At 39.2% G+C, this 19,894-nt stretch overlaps 1 protein-coding gene across 3 annotated transcripts in view; it reads left to right on the forward strand.

Moving 5' to 3' along the window:
• nek1 (NIMA-related kinase 1) overlaps positions 1–19,894 on the forward strand; it is a 51,278-nt gene that overhangs the window by 14,508 nt on the left and 16,876 nt on the right. Inside the window, exons 11-30 of one of the 3 annotated variants that reach the window (XM_079830599.1) lie at positions 353–507; positions 714–779; positions 3,247–3,306; positions 4,040–4,087; positions 4,176–4,256; positions 4,353–4,594; positions 4,700–4,825; positions 4,912–5,014; positions 6,777–6,860; positions 7,049–7,123; positions 7,309–7,404; positions 7,496–7,666; positions 7,745–7,810; positions 8,514–8,754; positions 14,382–14,528; positions 15,132–15,302; positions 15,389–15,604; positions 15,706–15,814; positions 16,434–16,510; positions 16,719–16,924. In XM_079830599.1, the coding sequence (XP_079686725.1) occupies positions 353–507; positions 714–779; positions 3,247–3,306; positions 4,040–4,087; positions 4,176–4,256; positions 4,353–4,594; positions 4,700–4,825; positions 4,912–5,014; positions 6,777–6,860; positions 7,049–7,123; positions 7,309–7,404; positions 7,496–7,666; positions 7,745–7,810; positions 8,514–8,754; positions 14,382–14,528; positions 15,132–15,302; positions 15,389–15,604; positions 15,706–15,814; positions 16,434–16,510; positions 16,719–16,924 (2,540 nt within the window). The remainder of the gene's footprint in view (positions 1–352; positions 508–713; positions 780–3,246; positions 3,307–4,039; positions 4,088–4,175; positions 4,257–4,352; positions 4,595–4,699; positions 4,826–4,911; positions 5,015–6,776; positions 6,861–7,048; positions 7,124–7,308; positions 7,405–7,495; positions 7,667–7,744; positions 7,811–8,513; positions 8,755–14,381; positions 14,529–15,131; positions 15,303–15,388; positions 15,605–15,705; positions 15,815–16,433; positions 16,511–16,718; positions 16,925–19,894) is intronic. The other 2 variants (XM_079830600.1, XM_079830601.1) reach the window with 2 other exon arrangements.

The following is a 19,894-nucleotide window of genomic DNA, read 5'->3' on the forward strand; positions in this document are numbered from 1 at the left end:
ATGTTTTGTAATTATTACATTTTAAAACGATTGTTTTCTATTTGAAAATATTTTTCAAAATATCCCTGTTATGGCAAAGCTGAATTTTCACAGCCATTAATCCAGTCATCAGTGTCACATGATCCTTCAGAAATATAATATGCTGATTATATCAGAATTTTGTGTATGTGTTATGAATTGGTTTTAAATATTATCCTATATTTTGTTAGGATTTTCACGGACAGGTTTAATGGTTAATCAGTGAGTAGTAATGACATATTGAGATGTGCATGGAGTACATTGCAAAATCGTTCTCTTGATCTCCAAATACCAAAAACCAAATAGTGATGTTTTCTTCCTCTCCACTCCCCAGCCAAACGCCCTGCCCCAGGCCCCATCCCCATTTCCCCTGCTCAGAAAATTACCAAGCCAGCAGCCAAATATGGAGTGCCTTTAACAGTCCGGAGACCATCTGATGCTGTCAGGAAGGTCCCTGACGCATCAAAGAAACCAGTCAAACTCAAGCAGGTGAGAACCATGGGAAATATTTAATTGGCTAATCGACTCCCATGTTTTGCCCATGCATTACCACCCAGTATGTCTTAATATTAGCAGGGGCATTGAGGATCATTGTGTATCATTCAGACATTTGTTGATGTTGTCCCGCTGTGTGCTGCTATATATGAGAGCGAGAGACTTATTGATCCTCGCCCCCGGTGTCATGTGTTGTCCAGGCTCCCCCTCCTGCAGCAGTTCAGAGGAGAGTGAGTCGAGTGGAGGAGGAGAGGAGGAAGCGTGAGGTAGAGACCGCCCCCTATCTACAGACCCTTGTGCTAACACCCAGCCCTGCTCCTCATTGTTAACCCACCTAGTTCTGTACAAATACACTCTGTCCTCTAGCAAAATCTTTTTTCCCTGTAAGACTTGAACAGTTTTACCCTTTATGTCACTAATAAGTCCCATTTAATAGTCTACTCCACTGGTTAAAGATCTGGGTTGCCAACTTAAAGGTTGTAAGTTCAAATCCTGCATAGGATGATACGTCAATTATCAGTATTGTGCCTTTGACCACTTATCTACAGGTTGGTCCATAGCCGCGTGGACAACCCTTTTATCGACCCTTTATCGCTCAGGAGTAATGCTTATGAATGCTTAGTTTAATCAATACCTCTATAATCTTTTTTTTTAATGATGTCTGGGTGAACGTGTATAAGTGTCAGATGTGTTCTGAGACATGCTTATCCTCAACCAGCGTAGTCACATCACTCAGGCCGTGTGAGATAGGCTTTTGAAATATATGCATTTCTCAAAATCACAAACCACATTTGACAACATATAAAAACAAAATCTTTAGAGTAATTTTATGAATAAAGGTAGAAAATGTATAAACCGGTTGAAAAACATCATAAAGATCTTAAATTCCAATGCAGTGGAGTAGTTCCCTAGTTCCCGCCGCCACGTGTTGATCCAGCAGCACTATCGCTGTGTGTGCTTATAGTTGCTTTGGATAAAATTGTCAGCTAAATTAATGTTTTTAATTATTTATATAAAATGAGGATTTAGGTTTAGTTATCACCTACCGCTTCAGTATTACAATCTAATATTCTAAACAAACACGTTCTGATGTTTTTCTCTTATTTGAAACTTCTTTTTTTTTTATCTTTTCCCTTCTTCCCTCCTTTTTGTTGGTGTCCTCCTGCTTCTCTCCAACTGCCGTCATCCATATGGTGGGCATCTACATTTCTGTTTCCTTTCCATCCCTTTCTTTATTAACCCTTTCACCAGTGCAGTGTTCATATTGTAAAGGGCTTTTCACACTGCGCTTAACCCCGGGTTATCATCGTTCTAAACACTGCTTTTAACCCCGGGTAAAGGAATGTTTCACACTTATTATCCAGGGTTTTGAAACCTTGTACAGTGTGAAACGATGCAGTGTTAGAACGTTAAAGCTAGACGCTTAGCAACAGACAACCCATCGTACATATTTGTGTGCTTTACAGACACGGAAACACTGCACATATAAACAGTAAATTCAGCAATTGAGAGGAAAAAATTTCAAATGCTGACAGAAAACCATAGACTGTAAAAAAAATATGGATGTAGTGTCCGTGACGTCACCCATAGGATTCTTAAGAGCAGTTTTGAAGCGTAAAGTAGGGTCGAGCTGGCCGTTGCCATATTGTCAGCGCGTCACTCTCCCGGATAATAGAAAATGGTCAAAGAGGCGAGACGTGGGTGGAGCTGTGGTGACGTGATGACTAACAGACAGCAGATAAGTGGCTATCCACCTGTCACTTAAAGTGGCCACGCCCTTAATTATGCAGAACTTCAAGGCTTTATATAATGTAAACGAATGAGTTAAAAAAATTCACCCCCCTCACAGTTGTCATGAAGGGCAAAATTAGCCGTATAGACCTAAACCTAATTTGTACCAGACTGTTAACTTGTTTTTTTTCTGCTGTAAAGTTGGCCATTTTAACATGGAACTCAATGAGATTCTGCTCCCTTCTGGAGCCTGTCCCTAGTGGCCAGTCGAGGAATTGCAGTTTTAAGTCACTTCCGTATTGGCTTCAAGAGAAACTGCGGGAGGTTACCGCTTGCAGAAAACGCAACAATTTGAGTGAAGAAGAGACCGTTTCATTCGGTATAAACTCGATTGTACAGTCGGCAATAGGAGGATGCGCAACGCTAAAGCTTTTATGTAAACAGGTCGCGTTCTGCGTTCATCCAATCAATGACACTGACCCTGTAAATATGCAAATAAGAACATTAGCCCAGGGTTTAAGAATGTACAACGTGAAACGTCAACTTATGAATACCCGGGATTAATTGTTTATGGGTAAATTATGAGCAGTCTGAAACGTGAAGCAAGATAACCCAGGATTCAGTTTACCCAGGGTCTAGAATGACCCAGGGTTAAATATTTCAGGTGTGAAAAGCCCTTGCATGTGTTTAGACCTACTGTACCTTCTGAGCCCCAATGTGTGTTAAACAGTTAATAAATGTTCAACAACTGATTCATTTTTGGAAGAAACTTTCTTTAAATATTCTTTGACTATGTGAAAGTGAAGTGTCTTTTACATGTATGGACATTTGACTGTTCTTGCCTCTCTTCTGTCACATGGACAGAGTTTTACAAACAAATATTTACACCAGTTACACCATCACTAGTGCAAATAAGTAAATAAGTAATTGGGAATACATATCACATACTGTTTGTGGTGTTTGACTCGTGTCTAAAAGCATCTTGATCATGTTCTGTTTCAGGAAGGAGTGAGGAAGAAACGGATGGAGATGATGGAGAGGGAAAGGAAACAAAGAGAACAGGTGAGCTTTTAATGACAGCATGGCATGACATGTCTTTGTAACGATGTATTTTACATTGTTACAAAGGATTTTTATTTCAAATAATTTCCTCAAAGAAAGCATACATTTATCATGGTTTCCAGAAAAATATTAAGCAGCAAAGCTGTTTTTCAACTTTGATAATAACAGGAAATGTTTCTTGAGCAGCATATCATCATATTAGAATGATTTATGAAGGATCATGTGACACTGAACACTGCAGTAATGATGCTGAAAATTCAGCTTTGCCATCACACAAATAAATTGTACTTCAAAATATATGAAAAAAGAAAGCTGTTATTTTAAATAATATATATTTTTTACAATATTACTTTTATTACTGTTATTCATTTTTTATCAATTAGCTGTGGTGAGCATAATAGACTAAACCCAAATTTGGTTGTATACCAAGTTAACTTGTTATTGTTATCAAGCCCAAGTTATTGTATACTATATATATATTGATTTAAAATAACTCCAGTGTTAAAATGCCATGTGCCATAAATTCTAAACACTATTTTGATGTTAAAAGAAAAGGTTTTGAGACTGTAGCATTACTGATCGAATGAGTTCACATCAAGTTCAACAGATGGCTGCTCTGGTTTCATTAGATGGATGGATGGATGCTATTTATAATAAGTCTCTTGGGTAGAAAGACATTTAAAAGCCTCTTGATTGAGTCAGTTACCCTCAGTAATTGTGTTTCTCTCTGTAGATGTTGTTACTGAAGGCTGCTCAGATGAAGAGATTTGAGAGAGAAAAGGTGAACTGATCAGTGCAAATGGTTATTTACAATAAATTAATGTTGGTTTGATTTGTTTGTGTTAAAACTTTGACCTTTTTCATCTCAGCTGAACCGCATCAACCGGGCTCGGGAGCAGGGCTGGAGACATGTGCTCAGCTCTAGTGGAGGCAGCAGTCCGGAGCGAAAGGTGCAATGGTCTTCCTTGTCTGCCACGGCTCAGTCGATAAAAGCTGCTAATATAGTTGTCACTTACTGTTTCTCTTTCTATGCTTTTTTTGCACAGTTTTTTGGAGGCGGTGGCATTGGAGCACCACATTCCCCTGGAATAGGCCCGTCCCCTGTGCCTGGTCCCACCCATGCCACACCTTATCACTTTGGCCCCACCCCTATTCCTTCTTCTACTCCTTCTTTAGCTCCAAGCAGAGCCCCATATGACCACATCCACCCAGCAGTGGAAAAAACATCCAAACCTACACCTAAAGAGGGTGCTGGAGAAGGAGTCAAGTCTTCAGGGGACAATGGCAGGTGAATGAGATGCACTGAGTGACCCTGTTTTTGTATTTTCTTTTTCTCTTTGAAGAGTTATTCATTTAACATGCAGCAATTTTCAATATGTCATTATCATTAAAGGACTGTTACAGACTCAGGGACGATGAATGGTCATGCCGGCATCCCTGTTAAAGATGTTGTCAGGAAAGAACCACGCAAATCAAGTTTACATAATGAGCAGATTTCAAAGAACGACTATGCCAATAGGTCAGATGATTCTCATCAGTAATGTCTGTCAGATGTTTAGCCTGCCTTCACACCAATAGAGTTGAAATCACTACTTTTGTTTATAGGTTTCGAGGTCAGCTGGCGGCAGAGAGGAATAAGCAGGTGGAAGAGTTTCTACAGAGGAAAAGAGAAGCCATGCTGAATAAAGTCCGTGCAGAAGGACAGCTGGTACGAGTCTTTTACCTCAACCTCTTCTGGTTAAAGGAATGATCTGGGTTCAGTACTTTATCAACACCGTTTGTGGAATAATCATTTTGACTCATCCCTCAGTTTTAAAGTCAGCATGAAATAATTAATATTCACCCTATCTATTTTCTAAATGCATCTTATTGAATTTGTGAACAATTTATCAATGCACACATTTAAAAAAAGAAGAAGAAATTGACCATTTTTAATCAAAAAACCATAACCCGGTCCTCCAATAAAATAACAGACTTCTCTGGTGACACGTGACACTTTTCCATACATTTAGTTCGCTTAAACTTGCCCCGTTTTTTTACAAACGAATGCAAGTTCGCTTTCAGATCTGCCTATGTCTGATCAACAAAGGATGGATAGAACTAAGTCCCCACCCTACTCCTTTCTGTAATACATTTCACTCTAATGTACATCACAATATGGAAGAAATTATCTGTCTGTTAAAAGCCAAAAATGGATTTTGTAAATGTAATGAAGCTAAAAGATTTCTTTAAAGGCCCCGATATACAGTACTTCAAGAAATTGATGAATGAACTGATGTGACGTCATTTTGAACAAAATCAGGTTAGTTTTGGGGAGTTTTCGAAACCGCTTTCCAAAGCGAACTTTCCGGAAACGTTCACTACGGCTGGTAAACAACTTTGTACTTCCATTGACTTTACTAGAGTGCCAACATATCCACGTTGCCATGATGATCAGATGATTTTCTTATGATTTATTTAAAGAATGCTTGCTGTTTTCTCATTTTTGTTGCGTTTATTTTGTTATTGAGAAGAGAGCGCGCAGTACATATTTACATAATTATCTAACCGTCGCTCTCAGCAATGTGGTTGGCATCGGATGTGTGCTTACAGTATATCGCTGGTCACATATTTCGAACTTAATGAACCACAAAAAAGAAACTTTGCTGTGAGTATATCGGGGCCTTAACTCCCAGTTTAGTGGCTTAGTCTAGGAAAAGGAAAGGTTGAAGATCTTTATTACTTCAGGGTGTTTGGGTGTTGAAGTCAGTGATGGGATTGATATTACATTACATTATGTGGCTTTTGTAATATCGGTTTAACCAATGGGTGAATAGGGGGCTCGACAAAACCTGGCCGCCATCTTTGCAAACTGGACAAACTCCTCCCGAGGCAGGAGACCACAAGTGAACAGAGAGGAGGAGGTAGGAGTCCTGTCTGGGACCAAACATCGCTCCTCACTCATTACATCACTTGATCCCCTCATTGCTCTGTTCCTTATTTTAAGTTGTTGTGTCCACCTGAAGTTGCTGCAGCTACTCACCAGCATCTGTTGTCCAGTCCCTGCACAGTGTTTGAAACCCTCCAGTTCATCATTTAATTTTGTCCTCATTCCTTCAGAATTACCTATTTTTATTTTTGGTTTGAGGATGTTGTTCTGCTTCAGCATCCCTTGTTTTGGATCCTTCATTATTTATACTGCTTTTGATGAGGTTTGAGTGTAACTTCAGGATTCCAGCTGACGCCCATCTAACTGCTGCTTTTTATGGTCCTCATCAATGGATTCAATGAATTTGATTTCTGCTGTAACCGCTTGAGTTTGCTGTTCCCACATTACAGCATGAATGTTTAATGTTGTTTTTATTTTCCAGTATATTTCACCAATTCATGTACAGTATGTGACTTCTCCATATTCCTGTGTGTACATTTTTGTTGGAAGGAGACAATGGGAAAGAAACAAAGAGATGATACGCAATCTGTGTGTTTCTTAGGAGTACTTGACGAGATTACGACAGATCAGACTACAGAACTTTAATGAACGTCAGCAGATCAAAGCTCGCCTCAGAGGAGAAAAGGTATATACACCCATATATAAACACATACGCCTTTTGACTGTTGATTTATCGCTGACAGTATTGTCAGTTGTATCATTATATGGTTATAAAATCTTTCTAATACCCATATTAATGTTTAATATTATATATTCCCATCAGTGTCAGTGCTTTTATGCATTTTTGTGATTTTTGGTCCATCTCTCTCTCAGTGTGACAGTGACTCAGACAGTCAGGAGTCATGTGAAGAAGCAGTGCTCAGGAGGAAGAAGATTGAGGCTTTGAAGGTTTTTTCCATATATTATATTATATATTAATATTTTGAATTAAACTACCGTTAAAATTTTTTTTTTTTGGGAAAGAAAGAAGTCTGTTTTGCTCATCAAAGCTGAATTTATTTGATCAAAAATACAGTAACACTGTTATTTTGAAATATTATTACAATTGAACTCATGAACTCATTTTGTGAAAGGCCCAGTCAAAGGCTCGTGCTGCTATACTTAAAGAACAGCTGGAAAAGAAGAGAAGAGAAGCATATGAGAGAGAGAAGAAAGCGTGGGAGGATCATGTATGTCAACTTCTTTCCTAATATTTCTCTTTCTCATCTCTGCTCATCCATGTCTTATGTTTTTTATTCTACCTTGTCTTTTGTGATAAAGCAGCTTGTTGCACGGGGAGTGAAGGCTGCTGTTGGAGCTCCACCTCCCTCGGCCGCTCCCGCTCAGACACCTGACTCCACCCCTCAGGAAGCCGCTTCCAAAGCCACACCCTCCTCTAGACCCACCACTCCCGCCATCTCCATGACTGCTGCTCTGAAGGATGTGGGCGCGGTTAGTCATCCATCACACCTCTTCTTTTATTTGCTAGAACAGCCATCTCAGGGTTATCTGTCTTTTCTTTTTTGGTAGATTTCATCAGGGCAGAGTTCTCCTATGAAAGAGGACTCCCTTAAAGCAGAAACATCAAGTGTACAGGTGGGAAATGCGTAATTGGATGTGAGAAATGCTATTAATATGAGAGAGCAGTTTATTGAATAATTGTCAATAGGAGTGGGCGATATCCCATAAACACCATTAACCGGTAGAAATTTTGGACTATCATCTCGATCACGGTTACGCTCATGTGACGTTGCTGTGCTGCGCGGTCACGAAAGCTTATCATTTGCATGCGTTTTTAAGGATTGTGGTTTAAAAACAAGTGATTTTACTGGTGAAGCGTAGTAAGCAACGAAAGAGAAGTAATTTCGCCATATGCGCATGACAAATTGGGCTTGAACGGTTAAATACACATACCTATGTGTCAAAATGACCATGTCTTTGCAAGTAAACAGTCATTTATGTCTTAAAGTGAACATAAACCGTTGAGAAAGAAAACGCACGAGTATATTAGATCTGTGGAGTCGGATCTAAGTAATAAAATTACTTAAATCGTGATATGAGATTTTGGCCATATCACCCACCCCTAATTGTCAATTGTCCCACTTTGACTTTCACTTTGATTTTTATATATAGATTGTTTTTATTATTATTTTTACTATCGATAATCCATTGCACTCTGATCACAATATGGAAGAAATTATCTGTCACTATCAAAAATTGTAAATGTCTTATAACTGCAATGTAAATGCATAGTGTTATTATAATATAAAATACTAAAATAAAAAAGTATTTTTTTTAGAGTGACAAGAAGGAGATTCTACGCAGACTCAACCAGAAGGTCCAGACCACTGAGGATGATGCTGAGAAAGATCCCACACCTTGCAGCAATGCACCATGCCCCACTCCTCAACCAATCCAGCCTTCAATCACAGAGGAAAGGCCATCCACAGCTGGTGATAGGAAAAAATGGGAAGCTGTAGCTCCACCCTTACTGTCTGTAGCTGAACAAACTCTGGAGGAGACCTGTGCAACTCTGGCAGGTACCGTATAAACACAACAATCTCATCAATAATGTTTCATTATTATGGCTGTAAAACGTGTATAATTAAATTTGTTGATAGGGTATTTGTAGATTATAATTTTTTTAGAAAGATTTGTTAAGACCTTTGCATATATAAAATTAATACTGTATGTCCATACAGAACATTCCCATTAAATCTCAAAATAATGTATCTTAATGTATCTTTTACCTAATTAAACAGGCTGAGGCACACATTTACAGTTTACTTAAAATGCAGTAACAGTTTAAAATGCTCAAGACTTGCAAGAAGTGATTTATTCAGTATACACTAGTGCTGCGCGGGTCAGCTTTTTTTCCAACCCACGGGTCCTGCTTTTATGAAATTATTTGGCCCACCCCGCACCACTGTATCTATTTTTACAACCCGCCCCGCACCTGCGACCATTAAATAGACATACAAGGCATTGTAATGTAAATGAAAACAGCCTTTATTTCAGCCTGAAAGTGCTTGGAAACATCGCCCTGTAAACTGGTAACAACATACGATTATGAATACGAACCATAAATCAGGTCATATTAATAACAAGATAATGATACTGATACACATTTTCAACATTTACAAAGCAGCGTTTGTATTCATCTAATAGGCTAAACAATTTTTTATTTCAGATTTGTATAGGCCAACAGTTTACAGCCTACACTACATAACCACTGAACTTGTGGCATCCACTGTACCGGGGTTTAATCTGTTTCGCCTAGATTACAGAGAATCTTGACGTGCTGGAAGTGCCCGTTTTGTGGCTCTCATGCTTGTATATTTTTTTCACACGAGTTGCACTTCACGTAGCCGACACTGCTGATGTCTCCTGCTGCAACTATTTCTGAGAACCGGTCCCAAACATTAGATTTAGCAGCCTGGCCTTTTTTTCTTTTAAGGGGGTGATGAATTGAGAAATCAACTTTCCTTTGAGCCTTTGATATATAAAAGTTAATCGTGATATAAGAATATCCTGTAAGTTTCAGAGCTGAAAACGTCCTTGTTAGTCAAAGAAAAGCTTTTATAGACACCAGGCCCAGAAAACGAGAGCTCTCACAATATGTCGACCATTGACGTAATAGGACGCAGAAACACCGCCTCAAGCCCGCCCACCGACTCGTGGAGCTAAACGGTTCGCGCTACCGAGCAATAAACATGGCGGTTCCAGCTCACGTGCGTAAGACATTGCGCATTTGTTCGCTTCATTTCACCGCGGAATCGATTGTAAACAAGATACAGGTCGAGACTGGATTTGCAGACAAATTGAGATTAAAACACAATCCTGTGCCTTCTATATTGGATCTGACAGGAACGGTGCAACACACTTATGTGAGTAAACATGTTTTTTTATATGTGTTAGTATTGCATTCAGTGTTTCCCCTAGAATTTTTTCCAGCAGCGGTGCTGTTACGTGCCGGAGGTTGTTACCAAACCACGCGTCGGGGGGTCCGGGGGCATGCACCTCCGGAATAAAAAAAAAATAACTAAAAACTAAACCATGACTTCTGGCAAGTTTTGTGGATAGAAATAGACATTTTGAACATTCAAATACAAATTAAGCTTTTCATTAGTTTAAAAGGTGACTAGCTTATAGCCTATTTTACTTCAATAACCTGCAGGGACGTGCAAAAAGTTCCTAAGGGGCAAGGGCTCAAATGTAAGAAAGGGGCAATATGTAAAAAAAAAAAAAAAAAACATGTTTGGATACTATTTTATGTTTTTGCAAAAAGTCTCATGCTTATCAAGCCTGCATTTATTTAATCAAAAATACCGGGGGAAAAAAAGTCATCACAAATCATATAAGAGCTGCAAGTAATTTTATCTTTGCCTTTTGTTGTTTGATTCACATTAATGGCTCAATCGTCATAGGTTTATTAGATGCTGCCCCTTTAAGACGCAGATCTAATATCATTCTCCCATTAATTTCTCCAAACTATTTACGCCCATTTAAGCTAAACTGTGTTTAAGTGAATACTCTCCAAGCCTGTCATTTTGAGATATATGCTATTTTGTTGTGTATTTGATGGTTTAGTCGCACACACGAAGCATATGTGCAAGTCGGTCCGTTTCGCAGCGTGCGTACACACACACACACACACACACCCGCCTTGAACGTGGAAACAGCGTCTATTGCGCGGATTATTGTGCTTTTCATTTAATCAAACGTTTTGCAATTTAGCCAAAGTGGAGAGTGCATTTGACAACAATCACAGATTGTGCTGAATCTGACGTTAAATGCATGTTTGGGGAGAAATGACAGCGCGCGCTATGAAGGGACGGAAGTTGTGCTTGACGGTGCGCGAGCATAATAGTTTTACCTCATATCTTCTTTTTATAATCCTTGGAAGAGAAAATAAAATAAGATTAATATCACAGCCCTGTGATATTGTGTAAGTGTAAGCAGACTACATTTTTGTGTAGTTCTCTGGCCATCTTCGATCTCTCTCTCTCTTGTACAATGTGTAACGTTAAGTGAATGTTGTGATATTACTGATCATGTGAAGATTTTGCAGTGGCACTGAAAATCCAGCGCTGCGCCGCTGTGAATACATTGTAGGGGAAACACTGGCATTGTTACAGATGGTTTGATATCTATTGATTACATACCTTAGCACACGGTCACAGGCTGGAGGAGGTGTTATTGGTTCATTCGTGATCAGACTCGGACTTGTAACGCCAGCTCGCAAAGCCCAAAGTCCCGGGGCTATGTGTTTTTCAGACGGGCTATCACCGGCGGGCTATGGTGAAATAACATTCCTTTCTTGCGCGCGTGTGTGTGTGTGTGTGTGTGTGTGTGTGTGTGTACGGGTCGCGGCTATTCTCCGATCGGGCCGGCCAAAATACAGAAATAACATTCCAATCAATCGCGGGTGGATGAGAGATAAATCATTGTGTTTGTTGGATAAAGGCATTTTGTGATTCCTGTGAGCGATTCCCTAGCCTGGTTAAAACCAGACCATTCTCAGTAGTAACTGAGTTATGGTCTGGCAAAGCTTCATAGACAAATCATTTCCAAAGGGGCGTCACCAACGGGCGTCGCTCAAATGCCTCTGGGCGCAATTGGATAGACCTAAAACCAATCAGAGCGATGAGGGAGATGACGTATGCAGAGGCCGTTTCTCAATATGCGTACTTGTCTGTACCACTGTCTATGGTCTGTACTTGTGTTCTCAAATAGGAGATGTCCCCGGTTTCCATTTCAGAAATCTGGTCACCTTACCTAAACCACATATTAATGTTTGATTATTTTTAAAATACGAAAAGAGGCAGGGTGTTTTATACTTCCTTTTATTATAAATATACAAGATAATGAATGTAGGCCTAACTACGCGTTGCCTGAACCACATGTGTGTGGCTAATGTTTTTTTATATATTTTTTTATGAAATGAGGCAGTGGTGTTTTATGACATATTTTGTACGCAAACTTCTGAATTGCGTCCATGACTTAGCGTTACCAAGTTTGACTCCGGAGAATGAACTCCCGATGACGGTAATAGTTAATATTAAACATATTATAGCCACACAAATGTAGTGAAGGCAATGCATATTATCTTCAATGCATGTATATAACAAAACGAAATATTTAAAGAACCCGGCGGCCTCTTTTCGTTTACATTAAAAAATAAAAACATGTAATATGTGTGCATAATATAGGCTATGATTATCAATGAGATGACATAAAACAAAACCCAGTCTCTTTTTGTTAAATGTTAGTTTAATGCGTGATCAATATCCATTTTAAAAGTATAAGTAAAAGGTAAAGCTATACAATACATAAAGCAATTCAGTCAAAGAAAGTCAGCGCTAGGAGACTACAACGATAAAGTTTAATAGCTTACAAATATAAAGTTATGAAACTTCACTTTGCCCTCAGACAAAACGATCTGTCAGGGAACAAATTATAGATTAATGAGAGCAAAGATCAGCCGTTAGATCTACACAAGACGAATCATATCTTCACATCAGAGCCAGCGGCAGATGGCAGAAGGACTGGCCGAGGAAAGGCGCCTCTCGGTGGGGTTGAGCAATTGAGCGCCGCTGGTTCACTGGAGCTCACACCTCCGAAAACGGCAGATCAAATTTTCAAAAAGACGCTCTCTTTATAAATGAACCACAGATTTAAACTTTAAAAACAACTACATTCTCACCTGAAAAGGACTTAAAACTATATTTTGTGAAACATTAACACTACCAGAGGGCTCTCGCTAAGACAAGCAAGCTGGTATATCAGACTTTTGCCGAATCCAGTCGGTAAGACAGCGATAACATCTTTTTTTAGATATGAAGGCTTCTTGTGTTGTTCTTTGCTCTGGTTTTAACAGAATGGAAAAGATTAAATCGCTTAAAACAGCTGCAATAGCTGATAGTGATGTTCCACTGCTGCATCCATCTTTGTAGTCAGTGTACAGAATCTGCTTCACTGTCGCTGCGCTGTCGTCATCGTGTAAAGCCCGTCTCAACGTTTCTGATTGGTGCCTTGATTTCTAGGGCTTAGAAATGGGTTTGAATGGGCTTTGCCAGACTACTTGCAGAGCAAATCTAAATTTGGCGGAAGTTGTCTGGGTTTTCCCAGGCTAGCGATTCCCCAGATGCTTTCAAAACAATCCCCACATGTACTGAGGGGAGCTGAAGCTCATTAAATATGCAAATCTTATCCAATCCTAGCCGTGGGCATTTACTTCCAAATCTTCGGTGCGGCACGTCCATCAAAACTGAGCATGTCTTGAGAGAGCCTTAAAACCAGGGCAGAAAATAGCCTAATTCTTATTCATTATGATGTTTCTGAATGTAAAAACCATGCGAACGTCATAAGTTGACCTCAGACAACAGTATAAACAATTTTTAAAAGCCAGTTCATGACCCCTTTAATTATGTAAATTCCAGATCTCAGTTTCTCCCGCACCTCGTCTTCCATCTTCACTTTTATTTCTCCGTTTTTGTTGTCGTGGCTGGCGTCAGGAGCTGCTTGGTGCGCCGCTTTCGTGATGTGTCACATGGCGCCAAAGGTTTGAGGACTTCACGCAAGTCATGTTGCTACGGCCTTCGTATTTTAACTTTATCAAAGAACCTAATAAAATATGAAAATAAATATTCCCAAATATTTTGGGATATTAGGGAATTGCACGCAACATCAACATAGCAGTAACATAGTAGAGACAACAAATATTGGAATTATACTTTGAAATGTGCAGCATATTTATTTAATTAAACCAACATTTTTGTTTTCAATCCCCGAATGTATGACTTCTTACAGTGATAATTAAGACTTTTGACCTTTTAAGTTATTTAAAACATTTTATAAGTAATGGTTTGTCGGATCTTTGTGCTTGCGGAGCAGGTTATTATCTCAGTTTATAACGTGATAAAACAGGCTGTGTTACTGAGGAATGATTACCTCAAAATGTACGTCCATATGCAAGTTGAAAAGTTTAAATTTAATACATATACCTCTGTAACTATTGTCAATGTCACATGGCAATGATTATACCCCTCCGTGAGCCAATGTTGGCGCGCGTGCCATAGGTTGCCGACCCCTACTTTAGAGATTAATTTCATATGAGCACCACACACATTCGCTCACATTTTTACTCCCTATTGTCCTGTCTCAGTTTCTCAGGTGGCCTCTCCAGAGACAAATGCTCCCTCGAGTGGAGCTGGAGACAGGAAGAAATGGCAGACTGATGGTGAACCTCTTCTGTCTGTGGCTCAGCAGACACTGGAAGAAACCAGCCTTACAACAGCAGGTCGACTAGCAGGTGAACTTCCTCACCCAGAGATTCTGTAGACTATACTTTTTCCATACTTAGAACATGTGCTCTGCTGCACAAGTTGCAGAGACTCACAGATTTCGACCTGACAAGTGACTGAGTTTATTGTAGCACTTTGCATTTGCATGACTCTAATGAGAAGCAAATGTACCAACACAAATCAAAATACTGCAGCACTTGGATGCATCTGAAAGCACACGCCATCAGCTCTCATTACATCAGCATCACATATTCATGGTGCCATCCAATGTATTCAGTAATGAAGATTTAGATGAGCTTCAATGAAAAATTGGTGACTACAGCAGGCCTTGATGCAAATTTTGGTCGACTAGATGCAGAATAACACTAGTCAATTATTTGCACACACCACTAATATTTCCAGAGTGTATGTACTGGAGTGTGTTTTGTTTTGTAACCATGGAGGGTGTGTTGGGGACTTCAGCCACTCTTTAGCAACCGGCTTAATAACAACAGAGTTTTAGCTTATTTTCTAGATCGCTAATCTTCTTTGTCTGGAAAGCCTGTTTTATATTGTAAAATAGGTGTCTTATTTATATGCAGTAAAATCTATTTTTTTCTTACTCGTTTCAGAGAAAACAGCCGGTGAAGTTATTTGTATGGATGCTTGGCAGGGGGAGGGGCTAAGGAAGGCTTGGGCGCAGAGTCCAGACTCAGAGGTTCTGAAGGTGTTGGGAGCGGCAGAGCTCCAGTCCTTTACTCAGAAACTAGATCCCGCCAGCACCTGTGACCTCACACTGACTGGTGAGTCTTTTATCAAGAGTGTTTTGTGCTTGTGTTACGTGTCAATAGCTTCCTGTTAATCCTGTACTTCTGTGTCTCTTTATCAGAAAGCCTTAATCCCATTGAAGAGTCGTCAGATGCCACTAATGAAGCCATACAAGTGCCTCTCCCTCAACAATGCCAGCCTGCCAGTGGCCATACCACACAAGAAGTGACATGTCAGGAGACCGTGCCAATCATAGCAGAGGTTAAAAGTCAGGAAGTAATCCCCCCAACACCAGAAGAGATACAAATGTCTCAATCTAGAGAAAGTGAGGCAGAGGGTGAGAATACTACACTGAATATGACTGCATTAGAATTAGCTACATAATATGTCTTTTGCATTTAATGTTTTTAACTAAATCACTTTTCTCTGTCCTCCCAGTGGTGGATGACATGGAGTCAGTAGTTCTGGATGACGCCACACAGAAAACCTCACAACAGCCCCCAACAGAAGTAATGCAGGCATGGACAAATGACACTCCAGTTTCTCTGTAAGCACTTTTTTCTGAAATCTTACAGTAATAGCACACAGGTTTGGAACACAAGTACCATTCAAAAGTTTGGAGTTGGTAAGATTTTTCAAATGTTTTTGAAAGAACTTTCTTATGCTCACCAAAGCTCCATTTATTTGATAAAATAAATAAATAAATAGAATAAAAATGACAATATTGTGTCTGAGCTGATCCGAACTATAGCACAACTATGCACTCCAACAACCCCAGTATGATTCCCAGCTCAAGGTCCTTTGCCGATCCCACTCCCTTCCGCCCAGTGCCATGATTTGCTGCTCAAGTTACATTTCAAACTATTATATGAGTTAAAATGCTGTTTAATACATTTGTGGAATCTGTGATAAAAAAAAAAAAAAAATCCTGGATTCTTTGATGAAAAATCATTTGAAATTGAAATATTTTGTAACCATTATACATCTGATATGTATAAAACTGTCACTTTTGATCAAATAATGCATCCTTGCTGAATAAATGTATTCATTTCTTACAAAAAAATGTAATCTTACATACTCCAAACCTTTAAATAGTAGTGAACATAATAACAAAACTTTCATAATTTGAAAAAACTATCCCTTTAATGGTTGTTTTTTTATGTTAGGCCAGCAGAGGGCAGAGTAATACAAGCAGAATGCACAGAGAGACCGCAAAGAGAGGAGAAACATCCTGAACCTGCAGGTAGTCTCAAGATCAATGCTAAGACTCCTCATCTCCCTCTCACACAAGCATGTCTCATTATAAAGCATATCAAAGAGTTCCAGGCTTCCACTTTACACATCAATTACCTTTTAACGATATTAAAGCTTTAAGAAGTCCTGGTTAAATGTGGCTCCCCTGTAAAAAAAAAACAAATAAAGTTTGACCTCTTTCTTTCTTTTTCCAATAGATGAGTCTCTGTTTGTGAAGCTAAGTAGTAGTCCAGCTCACAGACGTACAGTAGCATTGGCCATCCTGTCTGCCCAATCCTCATTGGAGGACTGTTCCTCCATCACCTCACGTTCCCGCTCTGTCTCTCCGCTGCGTTCCCACCGCCATGATGACGCACTCCTCATCGGCCTCTCCACTGGCCTCTTCGATGCAAACAACCCAAAGGTGAGCGTTGCAATTGGAACAGCACTGTACGTAGTGTGGGTCTCTGTGTGTTGTATAATCCTATCTATTTTCTTTCTCACGCATGTTAAAGGAACACTCCACTTTTTTTGAAAATAGGCTCATTTTACAAGTCCCCTAGAGTTAAATAGTTGAGTTTTACCGTTTTTGAATCCATTCAGCCGGTCTTTGTATCTGGCGGTAGCACTTTTAGCATAGCTTAGCATAGATCATTGATTCTGATCAGTCCATTAGCATCTCATTCAAAAAATGACCAAAGACACTTTCAGTATTTTTCCTATTTAAAACTTGACTCTTCTACAGTTACATCGTGTGCTAAGACAAACTGAAAATGAAAAGTTGCGATTTTCTACACCTATATATGGCTTGGAACTACTTTCTCATTCCTGCGTAATAGTCGCGGATCTTCGCGGCCGTACCATGGCTGCAGCGGCGCAATGATTCGTTGGTATTCTGTGAAACATGGTGGTAGTATACACCTTCGACTTACTATCATAGCCCTTTACAACACACAGAACCATGGCTAATCACACAGGTAAATCCACAACACAATTTGTCGGCTGCAAGCCTGAAACTCTTTGCAACTACACGAACTTAGTGCCGGTCACATTGAAAGTTACCTATAGCTGTGGGCTACTTTCAGGCGCTGTAATATCATTGCGCTGCTGCAGCCATGGTACGGCCGCGAAGATCCGCGACTATTACGCAGGAATGAGAAAGTAGTTCCTAACCATATAGGTGTAGAAAATCGCAACTTTTCATTTTCAGTTTGTCTTCGCACACAATGTAACTGTAGAAGAGTCAAGTTTTAAATGGGAAAATATTGAAAGTGTCTTTGGTCATTTTTTGAATGAGATGCTAATGGACTGATCAGAATCAATGATCTATGCTAAGCTATGCTAAAAGTGCTACCGCCAGATACAAAGATTGGCTAAATGGATTAAAAAACAGTAAAACTCAACTATTTAACTCTAGGGGACTTGTAAAATGAGCCTATTTTCAAAAAAAAAAGTGGAGTGTTCCTTTAATACAGATGGCAAAACACTAAAGCTAAACTCTGGCCAAATCTTCTAGTACTGAAGACTAGAATGCACTGAATGCACTAGAATACACAACTTTTGGAATCTGAACTAATTTTAAAACACTTTGTAATTGGTTATAGAGGAAAAATTGGGTATCAAACGTGTTTGATATCCTCCAACTGGATGGAATCATAATCTTTAACCAAAAAATTCTCAAAGTTTGTGCCCATCATACACTATGCAATTTTCTGTGAAATCTGTCGCCTTTGACTGCCCAAAATCTGCAGACAGGCTTTGACTTTTGGCAACTAGTACTAGTATTTTGCTGGATTATAAATTGGCCTAGAAATTATTGCGATAAACGATAATATTGTCGTTCTGAGACCATTTTCATCTAAAATAATGATAATGGCATAATAATGCAGGTACACCTTTTCAAAGATCAATAAACTTTTATTTCTAAAGACTATTTAACACTGAAAAAAGGAAAGCATTTTAAATATCCACAATAAATGAACAAAAAAAATAAAACAAAAAAAGCAATGGACTCTCAGTCTGTTAACAAAAAAATGCACTTGAATAAACAGCTGGAAAACTGCAACGGATGATTGTGTTTTAGGTAGTGCTGGGAATCAAATAAAAAAACAACAACTAATTAATCAAAAAAAAAATCTGTAATTAATCACGATTGATACGTTTTTAATGTTTTGATATTGTAATAATTTCAGTTACTCTCCAAATTAATGTAGAAACAATTTATTGACAAATTTTAAATGTGTTGTATTGTCATGTTTTTTTGAATGAAGGCCAGTATCACTGATGTCTCTATGAAACATTAATGATGTTACATTACAGTATAACTGAAAGCTCCCAATTTCAACTTTTAATTTAAGTGAACTTCAAGTCTTTACATAACCCCATTATAATAAATATTATTTTTACCTGTGCCTTCCCTGTTAGACATATACAGAAATGTAATAGTTATCAAACACCTTTCTTAACTGCATAAATAATAAATGAATTATAGATTAATCATCATTAAATCTACCATTTTCTCTGTTCCCGTTCTTTGATGAACATTAATGACTGGCATCATCAGTGCTCCTGTCGCTTTAAGAACGGCCGCTGACTAACATGACGCGGATCTGAAGCGCTGTCCCGCGTATCTCATTTCCTCACAACTCTTTAAGTTCATTTAAGACGTTCGGTAACTAATTTAAGACTCCTAATCTGAGAATACTCCAAATTCTCTGTGTTGTTGTTATTGTTTGTTCATGAGCAAAAGAGAACTCGGTGTGAGCCGGAGACTGACGCGAGTCTGTCTGTGCGTCGAGTGTGTGTGTGTATGTGTCAGAGTGCCCTCAATTAGCTGACATGAGACGCAGCCACACAGACAGGACATTGACATACAGCGCGTTCTCTTGTGTCTTGTCGCGCTTAGAAGCATTTACATGTATAAGAGCGTGATCATATAATGTAACGCTCTGCAAAAATGGATATAAAAACGGATGCAGGAAATTATCGCGGCCGGAAATATTATCAAGCTCATTTTTTTTATCGTGCGATTAATTGATTTATTGACTATTGTGACAGGCCTAGTACCAACACATCCAGACTTCAAATTGGGACAAAAATCTGGGCAAAAGTTATGTAGTCTACAAAAATGTAGGTGGGACCACAGAATGTAGATAATGTAGATATGCTGACCCCAGATTTTTGGAGTTGTACATTTTCAAAAGTGTGTGCAGTTAGAAGGGTGCAGATGCAGAGATTTTTCTGTGGGCAAGCCTCTGTGCATTTGAACTTGATGAGGGCAGCAACTGGCTGCCAGTGGAGTGAGACAGAGAGAGGAGGAATGTCCACTCTCTTGGGTTCATTGATGACCAAATGTGCTGCTGCGTGCTGCTGGATCATTTGCAGATGGTTTGAA

Source organism: Gobio gobio, assembly GCF_949357685.1.
Source record: "Gobio gobio genome assembly, chromosome: 12".
Classification (NCBI taxonomy): domain Eukaryota; kingdom Metazoa; phylum Chordata; class Actinopteri; order Cypriniformes; family Gobionidae; genus Gobio; species Gobio gobio.